This window comes from Alnus glutinosa, chromosome 8 (genome assembly GCF_958979055.1).
Source record: "Alnus glutinosa chromosome 8, dhAlnGlut1.1, whole genome shotgun sequence".
NCBI classification, from domain to species: Eukaryota; Viridiplantae; Streptophyta; class Magnoliopsida; order Fagales; family Betulaceae; genus Alnus; species Alnus glutinosa.
The window spans coordinates 3235091-3255061 of NC_084893.1; the positions used below are offsets into that span (position 1 = coordinate 3235091).

At 36.3% G+C, this 19971-nt stretch overlaps 2 protein-coding genes, 1 long non-coding RNA gene and 1 other non-coding gene across 4 annotated transcripts; 2 read left to right on the forward strand and 2 right to left on the reverse strand.

Moving 5' to 3' along the window:
* The first annotated feature begins 3808 nt into the window (after positions 1–3808).
* Positions 3809–4785, forward strand: LOC133876007 (uncharacterized). The gene is made up of 2 exons (XR_009901517.1): positions 3809–4188; positions 4366–4785. It is a non-coding gene; the product is annotated as an uncharacterized LOC133876007 (long non-coding RNA).
* Positions 4786–11386: 6601 nt separating this feature from the next.
* LOC133876416 (glutathione S-transferase U9) lies at positions 11387–12876 on the reverse strand. The gene is made up of 2 exons (XM_062314697.1): positions 12518–12876; positions 11387–12092 (listed from the first exon to the last, which is right to left on the reverse strand). Exons 1-2 carry the CDS (start codon positions 12839–12841, stop codon positions 11718–11720), a joined length of 699 nt encoding a protein of 232 aa, XP_062170681.1. The 5' UTR covers positions 12842–12876; the 3' UTR covers positions 11387–11717.
* A 1816-nt stretch (positions 12877–14692) lies between these two features.
* Positions 14693–14773, reverse strand: TRNAL-CAG (transfer RNA leucine (anticodon CAG)). Its single transcript has one exon. It is a non-coding gene; the product is annotated as a tRNA-Leu (tRNA).
* An 80-nt stretch (positions 14774–14853) lies between these two features.
* On the forward strand, positions 14854–19829 carry LOC133874706 (pentatricopeptide repeat-containing protein At1g74600, chloroplastic). The gene is made up of 4 exons (XM_062312585.1): positions 14854–17810; positions 18226–18450; positions 18973–19072; positions 19231–19829. The coding sequence occupies exon 1, from the start codon at positions 14931–14933 to the stop codon at positions 17607–17609; it is 2679 nt and encodes an 892-aa protein (XP_062168569.1). The 5' UTR covers positions 14854–14930; the 3' UTR covers positions 17610–17810; positions 18226–18450; positions 18973–19072; positions 19231–19829.
* The last annotated feature ends 142 nt before the right edge of the window (positions 19830–19971 follow it).

The following is a 19971-nucleotide window of genomic DNA, read 5'->3' on the forward strand; positions in this document are numbered from 1 at the left end:
TTCATGCGAGAAGAGGGAGAAAGAAGACAAAGAAAGAAGAAGAAAGAAAAAAATAATAAAAGAAGAAGAAGACAACTTGCTGTGCAAGTTGTGAGTTTTTTTTTTTTTTTACAACTTCCTTATTAAGTTAACTTAACTTACTAAATAAGTTTTGTATTATTATTATTATTATTATTATATTGTGTCTAATAAAATCTGGGGCATTACAAAAACACCACCCCACCCCCATACTTCCACCTCAGCATATCGGTCTCTCACCATCTCCACTAACCCAGAGACACTCCAGTGATTCCGACAGGATCAACTCATCCTCAGCATGCTCTTGGCCACAATCTCTGACGATTTCCTTCCGTTAGTTCTCGGTTGCCGCACCGCTCAAGAGTTCTAGAATGCTCTCGGCCAGACCTTCACCTCCACCGCACGAGCCCGGACGATGAATCTCCATTATGAACTTGCCACTACCAAAAAGGGAAATTCCTCCATCACTGATTATATCTAGCAAATCAAGCAGATCTTTTCCACCCTTGCCGCAGCCAAAAGCCGCTGAACGAATACGAGTTCACCTTTTATCTTCTTGCCGGTCTCGGTCCTGAATACGACCCCTTCGTCACCTCTGTGACCACTCGCTCGAGCCCCTCACCATGGAAGACCTCCTCGACCATTTCCTCACTCACAAGATGCGGATTGAGAAGCACAGCTCCACGGCCGACCACCTGCTCGTTACTAAGGTCGCCTCCCATGGCCCAAATCATCCTCGTTGACAAGGAAGGCAGTACAACTCTGGGCGCACCTATGGGCATTCCCGATTCTTCCATCCCTCAAATGGCCCGCAAAGACACAATGGGCGTGGTCTCCTTCCACTGCCCCTTCACAGGCCTTCTTATTCAAATGGGTCCAGTACTACCCATTCCGGCCCAAATCAAGAATCATGGCCCACATGCCAAGTCTGTGCCAAAACGAGCCACACTGCCTTGACTTGCTACCACAGGTTTGACCATGCTTTTCAAGCTACAGGGCCCAATCTCACATCCTACACTGCTGCCCCGCCCTAACTCCAAGACCTCAATTGGTATCCCGACACCGGTGCCACTCATCACATCACCTTCAATCTCATCAATTTGAATATTCACTTCAAAGTCTATGATGGACTTGATGAAATCCAAGTGGGCAATGGTACCCGCCTTGCCATTAAAAATACGAGCATCTCTAAACTCTTTCCTAATTTTATTTTACGTTCTATTCTACATGTTCCTCAAATTACCAAGAATTTACTTTCTATTCAAAAGTTCAGTTCTGATAATAATGTTTATGTGGAATTTCACCCATCTTTTTTTTTTTTTTTTAAGGATCGTATCTCTGACAAAATTCTACACCACGGCCAGAGTAGACATGGATTATATCATCAGTTCTCTCCTACGGTTGCGCCACCTAGTATTTTCTCCAGCTCTCGCACCACCTTCGTGGATTGGCACGTTTGCCTTGGCCATCCGGCTGATTACATTGTTTGCCATGTCCTGTCTAAATTTGGGTCTTTCTTCAGTCTTGGACCTCTTAGATCCTTCTTCTCAGCTTCTTCTAGTTCAGCTACCTTTGGTCTTTCTTCAATTTTTCAGTAAACTTCTTCTTAAATTTATCGTTCTTCATCAATTTACTGAAGTTCTTTGCAACATGGCAACTGCATCATCTTCTTCATCAGGGTCTTCATCAAAGAAACTCTGATTTTCTTTTTGGCAGCCTTGAGTGCAATCGTCTTTCCTTCTTGACTAGGGGCAGGGAAAACTCATAAGTTTGAAGAGATCTCACGAGCTCTTCAATCTTCATAGAATCTAGATCCTTACTTTCTTCAATGGTAGTCACTTTAATTTTGAAACGCTCAGGCTAAGATCTTAGAATCTTTTTAATGAGTTTTGCATCCGAAACCTTCTTCCCAAGACTCACCATGAAATTTCTTAGGTCGTTGATTTTAGTGTAAAACTCATTAAAAGTTTCTTCTTCAAGCATCTTAATTTCCTCAAATCTAGAAATCAACATTTGAAGTTTGGCAGATTTAACAATTTTTGTGCCTTCATATGTTGTTTCTAGAATTGTCCATGCTTCTTGAGCAGATTGACAGTGTGAAATTCGTGAGAATTCCGACGGTGAAAGAGCTTGACAAAGAGCATGTAAGGCTTTGTCATTGGAAAGACAAGCATCAGTTTGAACAATAGCCCATTCGGCAGTTGCTGTACTTGGTGGGGTCCACCCAGTCTCAACAATTTATCAAACGTCTATAGATTTTAAAAAGAAGTGCATCATCGCTTTCCAATAGCCACAATTCGTCCCATCAGAGGCAGGAACGGAATTAAGAGTTTGAGACATGATAAAAAAATAATAAGAGTCACGGATCACACTCAGGAATTTAATCCAAAAAGAGTGTACCTGCTCTGATACCAAATAAAAAATTTAAAATGACTCCTACGTGTGTGTGTGTGTGTGTATGTGTGTGTGTGTGTGTGTGTGTGTGTGTGTGTGTGTGTGTGTGTGTGATCAACAATGCACCAAAATATAAATGTAAAATGTAAAGAAGACAGATATTTTGGTGATGAAGTGGAAACTCTTTGCAACAAAGAGAAAAACCACTCTGAGGCAGCCAGACCCATGAAATCCACTAACAAAAGAAATACCTAGTTACAAAGTAGTTGTACTTACATTCCCCTTATACAGTAATTGTTCCTTGAACTCTAACACGTAACTATACGTGAGCGCCTTCCAACCAGACCACCTGTCTGAAGGGTTCTTCAATGAACTCCTTTAACTTAGGGCTCCTCCCTAAGCTAAACTTCAGTTGATCAAATCACGCACACGAAACAACTCTAAGAGAACTAGCAAATCTAACAATTTTTGCCTAAACACCCTCTCTTAGCGCACTAGAATTTATATAATACTCCTTATAAAAACACTGCCTAGAGGCCTCATTATATAGGCTTCTGAAATCCTAAATCGACATTGACACTGATTTCCCTAGGTGGCGTCTGGACTTGGACAGTGGGTGTCCGAACGTCAAGCAGCAACCGACTTCAAAATACATGCTTTCTTCAAAAGTCTTCAGTGATCGTGTTCGGATGGTTGCATGTTGTCTTCACCATTCGCATGTTTAAAGTACACATATTAGAGTGACATGTGTATTTTAAACATGCAAAAATGACATATTTTTTTATTAATACTAATAAAAAAGCATGTGAAAAGCACATGCTATTAAAACAACATGTGATTCTCACATGCTAAGAAACACATGTCAATCTTATATGTGGGTTGTATGAAATTTCCTACAAACCGATTTGTAAGAAATTTCTATCAATTTTTTTTTCCTAAACAACACTAACAATAAAGTACTAAATAGTTGTAAAAACTTATAACCCTAACCAGGAGATATGACTTTAACCGTTATATCATCCCCTTTCATATTTCCAAAGGATGGTTTGCAACTCACGTTGCCTTGATATACTCTTTTACACTATTCTTTTTGAAAGGACACTGTATGCACTTCCTATGTCTACTCCAAGAAATTAAAATAGCAAAAAGGCTAGGAAGAAATTAAACTTAATTACTTTGTCACCTATCAGTGGTCATAAACCACTTGAAATATAAGTGGCATGACTTTAACCAAAACTAAAAGACATTAAAAAAAAATACATAAAGTGAAATTTCTCTATCACCCCACATAACCTCTTTTCAAAGGTCTCAAAAATTACCTTAAATTGCAAACTAGAATATCTCTTTATATCAATTTTCTAATGGCGGCTGCATGATTAAGGTTTCACATGCTATAAATTGTGGTTTAGTACGAGACTTCCAAACAACAAGAAGAACCCAAAAGAGAAAGGTGTTATGACTAAAAAATTTATGAAATGACTTGTTGTGATGATGATGATGGTGGTGGTGGTGGTGGTGTTGGCGATCCTTGTTCAAGTTTGGGTGAAAGCAGACAACTCTTCATTTTCCTATGTCTCTCCAAATCATCCCCCCTTTCTCACTCCTTCTCCACATTCCCTGCCAATTATCTCCCTCTCTCCATATGAGATGGATGCTAAACCTCAAAAGATCAATCATTCACGAAGAAAAAATACTCACAAGGAAACAAAAATTCCTGGTTCAGAAATAACAAAAGAAGAAAGAAAATGTTTGGATTATTGCGCAAAAATAATAAAAGTAGGACGACTTTATGTTAGCCTTATCAAGATTCTCTATAAACTGTGTATCAGAAAGTGCCTTGGATATACATAGCCTTGACCATATCAGATCTGCTCCCTCTTCCTCTCCCTTTCCCTTTCTACTCCACACTCTTACCCTCCCCCTCCCATTCTGATTTTTTTCTTTTGTTTGTAGGTGTTCTCTGACCAGATCAGCAATTTTGGCATCTCCGCTATGCATTCGTCCATCTACCTTCGTGTTGTGTCGTTCATATCCTCCCCGGTCGCTGTTGTTGTTTGTTGGTTGTATTTTTGCTTTGAATAAGAGTTTTCTTCTCTTAAATCTGCTCTCATAGGTGATCTATGGGATGAAGGTTAGTCAGGTGTGATGGGTTATCTCTCATAGTCTAGACAGTTCGGTATGAGGGGTTATCTCTCACGGCTGATTTTAATAAATTTTCAGGATATTTGGCTACCCTTATCTTAGATCTAGTCTACTCGGAGCAGATCTGCTCTTTAACTATTTTTGTACATGGGTTAGCGGAAGATGAAAGTCATAGATAACACTTTATTGTAAGAATTTTGTTTGTATCTATGACTATGTAACCTTATAACATGTGGCTATAATTTTGCACAGCTTTATGCTTTGTGATGTAAGAGCTTTATTCTTATGATCTTTGATCAATGAACTACTCAGATCTTTCGTTAAAAAAAAAAAAAAAAAAAAAAAAAAAAAAAAAAAGGATGTGGTAATTAAAATCCCCAAGCCTTCTCTCTCTCTCTCTCTCTCTCTCTCTCTACTTTATCATTTTAATTTTAATTTCTAACTTTATTTTATTTTGACCAGAAATAATAAAGTGCTAACAAGATCAATTATGTGAAACAAAAACAAGCATTTACGTACCGCAAAAAAATATCAATCATATATAAAAACAAGTACTTTTCATTGCAAAATATCCCCCACAAAATAGAAATTAAAGCCAAATTTAATAAGGAATTTGATACATGAATCTCAATGATCTAATCCACCTTAGACCAAATTTTTCATGTTGTCCAATCATCTGCTTCAACATGTGGAACTGGATGTCTAGATCACTATGAAATCCGACTTATTTAGATTGGCATTCAAAAATTTTGAACCCTGAATTTGAGTGACATTAAGTGAAATTCTTTATCTGTTAATTAGCTTATATTCCTTGAACATAAATGAATCTTCTTAATATCACTACGCAAACGCCTCATGTCGAAGAGAAATGATTATTGTACATCTTTTTTTCTAAATTAACTATTGGATCTGTAAGACCCACATGTAGGACTCACATGTCTTTAGAAGAAGCTTTTCTTGCTTTGCTTTAATTAAGCACAAATCCCTAATATTAAGAGTCTGTTTAGGATTATGTTAAGGAACTTAAAAATTACTTTTAGTACATAAAAGTTGTGCAAAGTAAATATGGGTCCATTTGGTAAAAAAACTTGAAAAGTACTTTTTTTTTTTAAAAAAAAAAAAAAAAAAAGCCCAAAACTGTATTTTGGGGGATCAAAGATTAAAAATGAGGCTTTTTTAAAAAAATTCTTTCATGCTTTTTTTTTTATATAGATAAAAGCATTATTTATCAACATAATCTTAAACAAGCTCTATATGTATATTATATAGACTGTAATCCTAGTTAATTTTTGGACAAAGAGTCGCAAAACTGGTATTTTACAGTTTGTAATCTCAAATTAAGCAAAGAAATATTTTATTCGCAAATTTTGGATGCATGATTTCTGTAACGAGCTTAACACTAAAGCTCGTGAGCTCGAGCGTGGATGGGTGTCATGAGCTCGAGCGTGGTTGTGTGTCGCTCGAGCGTAATAAAATTTTGTGTTTTGGGTTATAAGTAGTTAAAACACGCTGTCATTTCATTTGTAATTCTGTTAGTAGAATTTAATTTCTGTTAGGCAAGAACTCTAGAGAATCTTGTATAAAAGGGGAGAAAGGCTTGAGAAAGGGTATTTAGTTGATTGTAAATCGATCAAATTGGATCTGGAGGGTGGTTGGCTCCTCAAATTGTCATTTTCTCAGTAAAATCCTTGTTCTTCCATTCGGTTTTCTCTTTCAATTCTCATTTCTCTCTTTTGACTCTCAATTATCTCTTAGAATTCAGTAACAAATTAAGTGGACTGTTACAAGGGGTATCAGAGCCCTAAGATCCACTGACTTTGTTCGGTTACAATGACAAAGACTCGATCAGCATCGGACGAAGTTCGAAAATTACAAGATGGTTTTTCATCACTATAGCTAGAGGTTGCTAGAGTTCAGGAAAGTACTTTACGAAAGAATCAGGTCGAGATGTTGCGGACGTAGGAGGATATGTTCCAACAGCAAAAAGATCAATTCCGTCAAATTCGTGCACTGTTCAAGTTCAAAGATTCGGAGAATGGGGACGGCAATGGTGAATCCAGTGGAAATGCGGATCACACCTTTCTAACTAATGCTTCTACAAAGGCATTCCAAACTAGGCCTTTGCGCCTTAATTTCCCTCGGTTTGACAAGGACGATCATGAAGGTTGGTGTTATCGTGCCTCTCAGTTCTTTGATTACTACGTTATTTTGGATCAACATAGGTTTACTATCTTTGGCTTTCACATGGAATGGAAGGCTTTAGTCTGGTTTTAGGAATTGCGTAATTGCAATGGCCTAACCACTTGGAATGACACAATTAGTAGTTTGGAGAGACATTGATAATGAGATGGTAATTTGAGGGAGGTATGTTTACTTTTTCCTTAATTTTTTTTTTTTCCTAAACAGCACTAACAATAAAGTACCAAATAGTTGTAAAAACTTGTATATAACCCTAACTAGGAGATATGACTTTAACCGTTATATCGTCCCCTTTCATATTTCCAAGGGATGGTTTGCAACTCACGTTACCTTGATATACTCTTTTACATTATTCTTTTTGAAAGGACACCATATGCACTTCCTATGTCTACTCCAAGAAATTAAAACAGCAAAAATGCTAGGGAGAAATTAAACTTAATTTTCACCTATTGGTGGTCATAAACCACTTGAAATATAAGTTGCATGACTATAACCAAAACTAAACGACACTAAAAAAAGAATACATAAGGTGAAATTTCTCCATCGCCCCACATAACCTCTTTTCAAAGGTCTCAAAAATTACCTTAAATTGTAAACTAGAATATCTCTATATATCAATTTTCTAATGGCAGTTGCATGATTAAGGTTTCACATGTTATAAATTGTGGTTTAATACGAGACTTCCAAACAAGAAGAAGAACCCAAAAGAGAGAAAGGTGTTATGACTAAAAAGATTATGAAAGGACTTGTTGTGATGATAATGATGGTTGTGGTGTTGGTGATCCTTGTTCAAGTTTTGGTGAAAGCAGACAACCCTTCTTTTTCCTATGTCTCTCACAATCATCCCCCCTCTCTCACTCCTTTTCCGCATTCCTGGCCAATTATCTCCCTCTCTCCATGTGAGATGGATGCTAAACCTCGAAGGATCATTCATTCACGGAGAAAAAATACTCCCAAGGAAATAACAATTCTTCGTTTAGAAATAACAAAAGAACAAAGAAAATGTTTGGATGATTGCAAAAAAATTAGGACGACTTTATGTTCACCTTTTCAAGATTCTCTATAAACTATGTATCAGAAAGTGCCTTGGATATAAATAGCCATGACCATAATTGGATGTGGTAATTAAAATCCCCAACCCTTCTCTTTCTCTCTCTCTCTCTCTCTCTCTACTTTATCAAGCCTTGTTATTAAATTTATTAATCTCTTTATCCTTTTTTTTTTTCATTATTATTAATATAAACTTGCATGCAATATGACCAGATCAAGGTTGATACACATACACAGAAGTTTCGTATCAGCGTTTTTTAATGCGGCAGATGCAAATAAAGTTGAAATCCATGTGGAAAAATGTGATAGCAAAGGTAGAAAGAATACTTACTAGTTGTTTTCAATGTACTGGCAGATGCGAATAATGGTGAAATGTATGAATCAAGGAGTCTTGCACTAAAAATATATGTATTATCTCATTAAGACTTTAGTAGCTCTATTCCATTAGCTATCTTGTATTCATGTATTTCATTTCATTTCTACTACTTCCATGTAATCATCTATATAAGTAGGTGAGTTAATTAATAAATTAAGCGAGTCCCATCTATCCGGACCATCGGTAAAACCTCATTTTATAGCCTTCAATCAAACTTTGTTGCATCAACTGAAAACACTAGATAGAATAAGGATGAAAGCAGCCAATCCATCAACGAATTGGGACATTTTCATCTTTTTCCTTAATGGTTTAGCCGGATATGAACACCCACGGCCCGTTCTCAACCACCGGCGACTGCAACAACCGACTCCACCCTCGCCACAATCGGCTCTTTCTTTTTTTTCCTTGACCCCCGACCACAACTAGTTTGGCCAGATTTGGGCAAGGGCCACTACCCCTTGTTGCTTGTTGCAAGTCCGATTATTCTCTATATCTCTCTCTCTCTCTCAACTTGCAGACAACAATGGTGAAACCCATTTTCATTGTTGTGAACCTCATAGAAGAATAATCCAACCAAACAAGAAAACCAATCTAAGATTTCTCACCCCATTCGATCATCTCTAAGTAACAGGTGAAACATCAAACTCCCCCAAATCAGCCACCCTACAATCAACGATAAACCCCATATCAACAGCAACAATCAACAACGAACCCCATTTGATAAGTCTTGAATTATTCGATTCAAGACCCCTTAATTTACATTTGTTATACCTAGTTCGTATTGTATATATAACTTTTTGTTGTAATTTTGTGTGTTGTCTTATTTTCAAGTCTTAGTTGAAATCTAATTCAAAATATTTGAATTAGACCTGAAAATACATCAAGGGTATTTTAGTCATTTCCAGAGTTCGAGATTGTTCCTGTTAGTTGAAGAATTGACCAAGGCAATTCGATCGATCGACTTTATAATCAATCGATCGATCGAAGTTCATCAGTCGAAGAAAAGTCGATCGAGCTAAACTCGATCGATCGAACCAGGACAAGCCCGACTGCAATCGAGCGAAATGCGATCGATCGACTTTATAATCGATCGATCAATTTCTCCGTCTTCCAGAAAATCAGATATTTTCAGATCTTTTGAATTCTTTATGTAATTCAAATCATAAGTTGGATTTTGTGGACAGAAGTGGACGTCGACTAGCTCTGTTTGTGCGGCTAGAATTAACTCTTGATGGTCTTTTGTAAATCCAATTCTCTATATATATGAGATTAGGGATTTAGGTTTAGACATGCATCTTTTGGGGGTTTCGGATTTTCTCAGGTGTATCAACTTTATTTCTTGTATTTCTAGTTTACTTTGATGCTACTCTCTGGACCAAAATCCAGAGAGCTTAATTCATTTGTGTTCTTTGTTAAATTTCATGTTCTTAGTGTAGATTGTTTTTCTTTTCCTTTCTTTTCTTGTAATCCGAATTTTAGAAGTTTTAATCTACTGTTTTAGTTCATTTTCTTCTTGTTTCTTTACTGTTTTTCATAGATTTCATGCTTAGATTAGATTCAATTATGTCTAGCTAAATTAGTTCTTAGGGTTTGATCAAAATACTATCCAAAAACCATGAAGTGTTCTTGAGGTTCTTAGGATTTTCTTGAGATGTTTGATGATTGTTAAGGGCTAGAGGATATCAAAACTCATGCTAAAAGGTTTTGTTGTCAATATTTCAATCAAATTATTCATGAAAAAAAGTTAAACTTGTCTATGAGTTTTCTTAGAAAACCAACGTTCTTGGAAATAAGAACGATGTCTTTTGCAATGGTTCTATTTGACATGATGTGTGTTTACCTATTAGAATCACCTTATAGGGTATGCTAGGGAACACCGGTCATTTCACACCTTTGGTAGTCTAAAATGTTTTTCAATTGTAGTGTAACTTTTACGTGAAATAGATCGGTGTGAAACTAAGATACCTTATCATTGTGGCCTAATTAGGGTTTTCATATATTGTGTATGCTTATTAGGATGTGTTATAGAGTAGTAAGCTAGGGAGCATTAATCACTCCACACTTTTGGTAGAATAAACGTTTTTCAATTGTAGTTTAAATCTTTACGTGGAGTTGTTTAATGTAAAACTAGGTGCTTTATGATTACATCTTAACTAAAGTATTTTCATGTCGAGGTCGTCGTAATGGTTGACGCCCTTTACGCGCTCATATCATGCATGTTAGGAAGATCCATATAAACTTTAAACATTTCATTGGTTGAGGATTAGATGAGATTAATACCCTAAGTTTCCTTTAAGTTTGTTTTCAATTTTCGTTTTTCTTTACTTTACTTGTTGTAGCTTCAATTCTACAACTTTTGATTTTATTTTTACTCTTAAGTGAAGTTAAATACACTCCTTGAATATCCCATTACGCAAAACAACCCCCAATCTCTGTGGTTCGATAACCCTTACTATAGTACAATTGATTCGTACTATTGCAAAGTGGTAAAACTTATAAATTTAAAATCCACATAGCCGTTTAGTTGGCTACCACCATCTCAACAACAACAATCAACAACACAAGGAAAACCCAATCAACAAAACTCATAAAAAACCCAATCGGAACAATCAAAGGGGAAATCCTTACTTTGCTTGAGTTTTCTGCTTTATACACTTTCAATCTCACTCACAGCCGGTGTCACTCTCTCCTCCGTCGAACGGTGGTCAGAACTACCATAGGATGGTGCAAGCAGCCATCAATCATCACGGACCTCTCTCTCTCTCTCTCTCTCTGTTCTCATCTACTTGAAACTGGGAGTATTCCGGCGGTGACTCTGTGGATTCCAATGGCGGCGTTCGGCTTGGAGAGGTGCGGGGGTTTGCGGGTTGCTTCACTAGGGTTAGAAGGAAATAAGTAAAGTGATAATCCGGTGTTTTAGGTTCTAGTGTATTTAGTGTTTTTTAAATAATGTGTCAAATTCTTATTGAAGGCTGTAAAAATGGTGTTTTACAGATGGTCCGGATTGAAGGATTTCTAATAAATTAAATATAGGAGAAGTTAATTATTCAACTCTATGTTATTTTGAGAGGTGTGGGGAGCCTAACTCATGAATTACTGCAAAATACAACCCAAAAACCTCATGTTTTGATACTTGAATTTACAAAAACAAATAACCTAACAATCATAGGAAATTAAGGATGTAAATCTACTAGCAAATTAATGTAATTGATAGCGAAGCAAAATTTATTAAGCACAAGTAATGCCTATATAGGCCTTATTACAGCGAGATATTTGGAAGATTAATAGATAATGAGGAATGCCAGAACTCCTAATATTTTTTTGGTGTCCATCTAGAAGGATATAAATGTAATAAAAAATTGCATTCATGCCATCTAAAAAGACATGATGTCATTTTTTTATTACATTTATGTTCTTCCAAATGAACACCAGAAAAATACTAGAAGAAATTCTAGCATTTCTCATATATAATAGCCAAGAAAACCCAATTAACAACCTACCCAATTATTAATTAATACACATAATTGTTAATAGAAGGTCAAACTGCAGTAGAGTTGAGCGCATTCTGTCTTATATATTTGAGAAGCCCCAACAGCTTTTCATGAGGGGGGAGTGCCTCTTTCAGCGCAGGCAGCTCAAGTAGAGCTTTCAGCCAAGAAAATACCAGTGGAGTCTTCTCTGGGTCTATGAACGTCAGGCCAACGACTTGTTCCTGGACCTTATAGGAGCCAAATATGGATAAAATTACTATGTCCAGGAGCCCCACATTCTCCTGGTGAATGGGTGGAATGCCCTCTGGAAAAATGCTCTTTATTCCCTCTTCAAGCAACTTGAATTTCTCAGACACTTCCTTGATGGCTTTCTCTTGTGCTTCTCCATCGGATTTGATTACCAAGATCATGGCTTCAAAACACTGAATGGCAGAGGCCAGAGGGTTATAACAAGCATTAGTTCCTGCATGTATATATTAGCCTAACGTACAGCTCAATCATTCCTTTTAAAAATTACATTGAAACTAAAAAGAAGCAGAAGACAAAGAAGGACTGGAGAGGGACGTCCCTCTCCAGTCCCAGAAAACTCCACAGAACAAAAACATAAAACGATTAAAATAAATCATCCCTTGTTTCAAAAGCTTAAATCGATAAGAACAGGTAAATTAATCATTAATCAATACATTAATAGTGAAGACCATCAAAATACAATTGAGGTCGATACAATAAATCAAAGAATGATCAATCGCAAAGCTAATTAATTGACTTAATTTGGGCGAGAGATGCAGTAACGGCATGAATGAAGCAATCAAATATATGCAAAATGAAGAGGTATGAAAGTAGTGACCTGTTGCTGAAGAAAGGTAGCCCAGAAGCGAACTTGGGATCTCTTATAGGGATCTTGGGGCAGAAGTGGAGGACCAATATTCTTCCAGGTTTCATCAATATATTCGAGGATGACAAGTGACTCAGCAATGGGTTTTCCATTGTGAACCAGGACAGGAACCTTCTTGTGAACCGGATTGTAGTGGAGCAGCAGGGGGCTTTTGTTCTTCAGATCTTCTTCCACGTACTCGTAGGGTATGCCTTTAACTTTGAGGGCCAGTTCCACCCTCTTAGAGTAAGGACTAGCCCAAAATCCGTGCAGCGTCACTTTGTTTTCCTCGGCCATCTCTCTCTCTGATTTATGGTGCGTTTGGTTCGTAGCATTGTTCAATATTCGAATCGGGTTTTTATTCAAAAACCCATACCCGGATCTAAGTTGAATAAAACCCATGGGTCACTTGAATAAAGTTTGAATAGTTTGAATAAACCCATCATATATTTTTTATTATTATTCTTTACCATACCAATCATTATACACAATTTTTCATACAATCCAATCATTTCCAATCATTTTATACTATTATAAAACACTTTTTTAAAACCCATCATATATTTTTTTTTTTTTTTTTTTACCATACCAATCATTATACACAACTTTTCATACAATCCAATCATTTCCAATTACTTTATACTATTATAAAACACTTTTTTCCAATCTTTCAAATTCAACACCCAAACACATATTCAAAAGAATCTAAAATTATATTCAACATCCAAACACATTTTCATTACCTTGAAATCCGTGATCAGATTCAGAATATTATTCATATTCGAAATATTCGATACCCAAACGCACCATTAGATCCCAAGGAATTGCAGGCCTACTATATATATATATATATATATATATATAGGATGACGAATATTTGTTTTATTTTTAGCATTACTCATTCTTTTTTCTTTTTCTGCAAGAAAGTTGACAAGAATATATTTATATATCATATACATACTTGCCTGACCCCTTCCTCAAGGTACGTTCTTGCCAACTTTCTTGCAGAAAAAGAAAAAAGAATAGAAAAATAAAACAAATATTCGTCATCCGTTACATCAGCCATCCACTATTCAACTACCGCAGGAAGTCATGCAACTTTTTTAATGTCCCATTCCCGGTGGCGGAGATAAAGGGGGCGGCTGCCCCCTAAATGTTTAAAAAATAAAGAAAAATGTAATTTTTTAATTCAAATTCTATTACACCTCTAGAAGGTTACGAACCTTTATAAATTAAATCAAAATATTCGTTCTTTTGTATTTGCTTATAAAGAAAAAAAAAAAAAAAAAAAAAAAAAAAAAAAAAAAAGCTTAGTCCCGCCCTAGTAGCATCCCTAAAAAATGAAAATTATTCTTAAATTTGGGCTGATATTGAATTAAAAAAATTCAACCCAAAACCAAAATTAGACACCATAAATAATAAAAATATAGTATATAAAAAGAACAAAAAAGTTATTTACTATTATATTTTATTGTGTTAATTCTGCCCATATTAAGACAGATTCCTAGCTCCACCACTACCCATTTCCATTTACCAAAAGAGAAATGTTAATTTGCATTATTTTTAAAGCATATCTTTTTTACAAAATAATGAATCTTGTTTTCCCAAAAATGCTTATGCCAATCGATCATATCTATATCCTTTTGCACAAGTATTCATTGAAAGTCTAACATGGTATTCTTGTGAAAGTTGAATGACTCATTTAACATGGGAGGGATCTGGGTTGTTTGAATTTGAAAGAGTAATGTTATTTCGTATATTAGTATATATATTGCTGTCATATAATTTGATGATATGATAATAAAAATTAACTATTAAATTAATACATGCTATAAAAAATAAATAATAAATAAATAAATAAAAACAAGGTTAAATAGCATTGCTTCTGAATTTTGAAACACTATACAATTTTTACATTGAGTAATGCTTTATATTAAATTATTACCCCGCCACATTCTTATTATGCGGACGTAGCATTATCGATCCGCCAAAAACATAAATTAGTAGTTAACTTACAATAACAACATATATAGTGAGATAATATATAGCATACCAAAAAAGTAAAAAAAAAAAAAAAAAAAAAAAAAAAAAAAAAAAAGGAAAAAAAAGGAAAAAAAAAAAAGTAAAAGTTAATTGTCAAAATAGTTGTGTCAAGAATGGGATTCGAACCCATGCCCTTTCGGACCAGTACCTGAAACTGGCGCCTTAGACCAACTCGGCCATCTTGACTTCTTGTTTTACTAACTAAGAAAAATTATTAATATAGCTAATAAGCAGGTTCCGGACATCTGTACCTCAAATCCAACACGGCTTCCCGCGCTCTTCAAAACCTATCTACTTCTCTCTCTCTCTACACACACACACATATATATATAGATGAATCTGAATGAATTCTCTCATCAATCAGAGCTTCCGTAAAAAATCCCCACTTTTCACTTGCAAATTCAAATCTTCGCTTGCCGTTATCAAAAACCCATCAGTTTTTCTCGTCGAACGTGAACAGAATGTCACTCCTTTCGACCCGTTTCAGTTCTTCAGTGAGCATAGAAAATCTAGGCACTGCACAGTCGGAAATACCAAAGTTATACATGCCCACTTGCTCAAATCAGCTGCACTGCAATCTAAAATCTTTGTCGCTAATTCTTTACTTGATTGGTATTGTAGATCTGCTGCCATGGTTTATGCACTCAAGCTGTTTGATACAATAGGTCAACCGAATATTTTTTCTTGGAATATCATTATTTCAGGTTACAATCAGAACGCTTTATTGGAGGATTCGTGGAAGATTTTCTGTAGGATGCATTCTTTGGGTTTTGAGCCCAATGAGATAACCTATGGGAGTGTTCTTTCAGCTTGTACTGCTATGCAGGCTCCAATATTTGGTAAGCAGGTTTATTCAGTTGCGATGAAAAACGGGTTCTTTTCAAATGGTTATGTTCAGTCTGGAATGATAGATTTGTTAGCAAAAAATTGCAGCTTTGAGGATGCCTTGAGGGTGTTTCATGATGTTTCATGTGAGAATGTGGTCTGTTGGAATGCTATTATCTCTGGAGCTGTTAGAAATAAAGAGTACTGGGTTGCTTTGGATCTTTTTGGCCAAATGAGTTGTGGATCTTTTATGCCAAATAGTTTTACATTTTCAAGCATTTTAACTGCTTGTGCTGCACTTGAAGAACTCAATATTGGAAAAAAAGTTCAAGGGTGGATGATTAAATGTGGTGCGGGAGATGTCTTTGTGGGAACTGCTATCATTGACTTGTATGCCAAGTGTGGAGATATGGAAGAAGCTGTTAGGGAGTTCTTGCAGATGCCAATCCGTAATGTAGTTTCTTGGACTACGGTTATCTCTGGTTTTGTGCAGAAGAATGATTCTGTTTCTGCCCTCAATTTCTTCAAAGATATGAGAGAAGTGGGGGAGGAAATAAATAATTACACTGTTACCAGTGTACTTACTGCATGTGCTAAACCAGCCATGCTTGAAGAAGCAATCCAAATCCATTCCTGGATATTAAAAACTGGGTTCTATTTCGATGCAGCGGTGGGGGCTGCTTTGATCAATATGTATTCAAAAATAGGAGCTCTTGATCTATGTGAATTGGTCTTTAGAGAGGTTGGAAATGTAAAGAATCTGGGTGCATCGGTTGCATTGATATCTGCTTTTGCTCAGAATCAGAACCCCGAAGGGGCCATTGAAATTTTTCTGAGGATGTTAGAAGAAAATGTGAGACCAGATAAGTTTTGTACATCTAGTCTTTTGAGCATTATAGGCTGTTTAAATTTAGGGAGACAGATCCACTGCTACACTCTTAAGACTGGGTTAGTCTTTGATGTTTCTGTTGGTAGTTCGCTCTTCACCATGTACTCGAAGTGTGGTACTTTAGAGGAATCCTATAAAGTTTTTGAGAAAACCCTTGACAAAGACAATGTTTCATGGGCCTCAATGATTGCCGGTTGTACAGAACATGGCTGTTCAGATCGAGCCATTCAGTTATTTAGGGAAATGCTGTTTGAAGAAATTATACCTGATCAGATGACCTTAACTGCAACACTTACTGCATGTTCTGTTCTTCGTTCTTTACAGAAAGGAAAAGAAATTCATGGTTATGCTCTTCGTTTTGGTGTTGAGAAAGATGTAGTTGTTGGTGGTGCACTTGTGACTATGTACTCAAAATGTGGCACCCTAGAATCAGCAAGCAGAGTGTTTGACATGCTCCCTCAAAAGGATCAGATTGCGTGCTCCTCTTTGGTTTCTGGGTATGCCCAAAATGGGTACATTGAAAATGCCCTTATACTGTTCCGTGATATGCTGATGGCTGATTTGTCCATTGACTCTTTCACAGTCTCATCCGTGGTTGGGGCCATTGCACTTTTGAATAGATTAAGCATTGGGACTCAACTGCATGCCTGCATTACAAAGATGGGTCTGGAATCAGATGTTTCTGTTGGAAGTTCACTGGTTACAATGTACTCAAAATGTGGAAGCATAAAAGACTGTCATAAAGCATTTGATCAGATAGAGAAGCCTGATTTGATAGGTTGGACAGCTATGATTGTCAGCTATGCTCAACATGGGAAAGGTATTGAGGCTTTACGTTTTTATGAGCTTATGAGGGAAGAAGGAATTAAACCAGATTCGGTGACTTTTGTTGGAGTTTTGTCCGCTTGCAGCCATAATGGATTGGTTGAAGAAGCCTATATCCATTTTAATTCAATGGCCAAAGATTATGGAATTGAGCCTGGTTATCGCCATTATGCCTGTATTGTCGATCTTCTTGGCCGGTCAGGGAGACTGAAAGAGGCTGAAAGTTTCATTAATAATATGCCTATGAAACCTGATGCTTTGCTGTGGGGAACCCTGCTGGCTGCTTGCAAAGTACATGGAGATATTGAGCTTGGAAACCTAGCAGCCAAAAAGGTTATGGAATTGGAGCCATGTGATTCTGGAGCTTATGTTTCCTTGTCAAACATCTGTGCAGATATAGGCCTATGGGAAGAAGTCCTGAAGATTAGAAGCCAGATGAAGGGAACTGGGGTGAAGAAGGAACCTGGTTGGAGCTTTGTGTGAAACGCAATTATGCCATGAATATTGAGTTTCCATGACATGTGATTTAGATCTTTTGGTTTTTTGTCTATGTGAGGTTCTCATGGAATTACCCTTTACAATTTGTAGAACAAGGAGAGTTCATAGATTCTGAAGAGTAAGCAAACCAAAAAGGATGGACTTTAATAAATGAGAAGACAGTGCTCTGCCCAATGGTGCATACTGGTTAGACATACCTTAATGGTCCTCCATATTGTTTTTCAATTTTCTCTTTGTTTGGCATTTTCAGATTGCAACTTCACGGTGGTAGATGGGGTTTGACCTCTTATGTTCTCCTTTCTTCCTTTGTTTTTAATCTTTTCAGTTTAGACGCTACAGACATCTATATTTTATTATAATTTCAAAATTCATGAAGACTGTAAAGTTCCCCCTCCCCAGGGGACCAATTACTTACCAAAAAAAATTGAAGACTGCAAAGTAAGAATACCACAATAATATATATTCTTCTGTGAAATCCAAATTTCTCTATCCAAAGAATACCATAATATATATTCTTTTGTGAAATCCAAATTTCTCAATCCAAAGTAGAGGTATTCTCTCAATGAACATAAATTTGCTGATGTCTAGCACTTCCTTGCAGAATAACTGGTCTATATCTCACCAAGAATGGTATGAAGTTTCACTGTAAACTATGCATATCTGATGGTGATCTGCTCTGATATCCAACGGATTGGACACTAAATATAAATACAGGGTAAAGAAAATATGTCCAATTATAGTCCAGCAAAAGAGGGCATCTCGGAGAACCACTCAGGCCAATAAAACCTGTCAAACTCTGTACGTCTGCAAGTCCTCAAAATCCATTGTAATTACATCCCTTGACTCTTATCTTCACGTAAAGATATGTAAGTTGGTGCGTGCATAAGATTACTTGACTCTACTCTTCCTCAATCTACCTTGTTTGGTATTTATAATATTTTTTTTATGATTCTTCATCTACATGATACTGCAATCCTAATAAAACATTCAACTGCAATTCTATAACAGTTTTGGCAGTCTCATTCCAATATCAGCTAATTATGATTGTTCTAGTAAATAGTGTATGCAAAGAGAAACAGATTGTGTCAACAAGAAATATTGTTGATTCTACAATTATTATCTTATTCCACTTGGACTTTTCCAGAACTTCCTGATTTCCATATCTTCATTCCAAATCCATATAGATTTAAAATACGTTTATGCTCGTATATACGGCACAATTTTATTTCAATACATTTCTTCTTGTGATTTTACTGTGTAATTTCAGGCTATCAGGGATTTGCTTGACAAGCTGGTCTTTTTTCCTTCTTTTGTTTACTACTTGTGTTTTTTGGGGTTGTGAGGGCAGGGTGGGGGGGAGGGGTGACTGAGGAAGGAGTTCTGTCATAAAGATCTACGTATTTTCTCACATGAATATATGTTTTTGTTGCTGTTCCATGCGCTGGTGGGTAAGTACATAACATGCATGTGTCTCCTTTTTCTTGTGCATGAGCATTACGATCATTACCACTGTAGTTCCATTCTACTTCCTTTACTCCAGCTTCCTCCTCTTTTTAAATGCCTAATATTACTCTCTTTATTTTTATTTTTTTTAACTTTTTTGTAGTCTGAATGGGAATTCTCGAAAAAAGAGAAGAGAAAAAGCAGCTGCCACTCGTGTTATTCATCAAAACAAAAATTATCATGTTCCATGGATGAAAGAATAAAAAGATTGAAAGGTAATAAGTTATGCAAGGATGTTCGCCAGTCGCCAGGGTTTGATATGCTCTTTGCAGCATGTGGTTCCGTTCTTGCTTTTGGATCAGAGAAGAAAGGAGTTGAACACCAAGCACCGACCAGTGTTCAGGATACAGCCGCAAAGTGTCAAATAAACACAGTTTACGTTTGCATATATCATTTGTCAAAAGGGTGCAGATGTATATTTTTTTATGTTTTTTTGTTACTGTTTTTGAATTACATTTTCGATGGAACCCATTTAAGAGCACTCCCAATGATTTATTCAAAATGGCTAACCAAAATTCATTTTATCTAGTTTAACTAATCACTATTCAAGACCTACATCCTTCAGCTTTATTTTAGTAAAATAATATTTTAAAATTGTTTAAAAATCCAGATATACTTTAATATCGCCTGAACATGCCTTCATGTGCCGAAGGCACTCACAATGCTGGAAACCGGCATCAGGGCAAGAGGAGGTCCAGCAGTCACGGGTTGCTCTTGCGTCTTAGGAATGGATTTTCAAGGAATAGAGAGTTAAGAGTTGAAAAAGAAACAGCATTCTCCTTCAAAATCTCTGGCAACTATTGAGATCTTGAAAAATATACAATGAGAGGTTCTTAACAGATAA

Excerpts from the sequence above, each read along its gene's own strand:
- LOC133876416 (XM_062314697.1), bottom strand. The coding sequence starts at position 12,841 with ATGGCCGAGGAAAACAAAGTGACGCTGCACGGATTTTGGGCTAGTCCT. Across the intron at positions 12,093-12,517 it reads CTACCTTTCTTCAGCAACAG|TGTTTTGAAGCCATGATCTT; the intron begins GTCACTACTTTC and ends TCTGCCATTCAG.
- LOC133874706 (XM_062312585.1), top strand. The coding sequence starts at position 14,931 with ATGAATTCTCTCATCAATCAGAGCTTCCGTAAAAAATCCCCACTTTTC.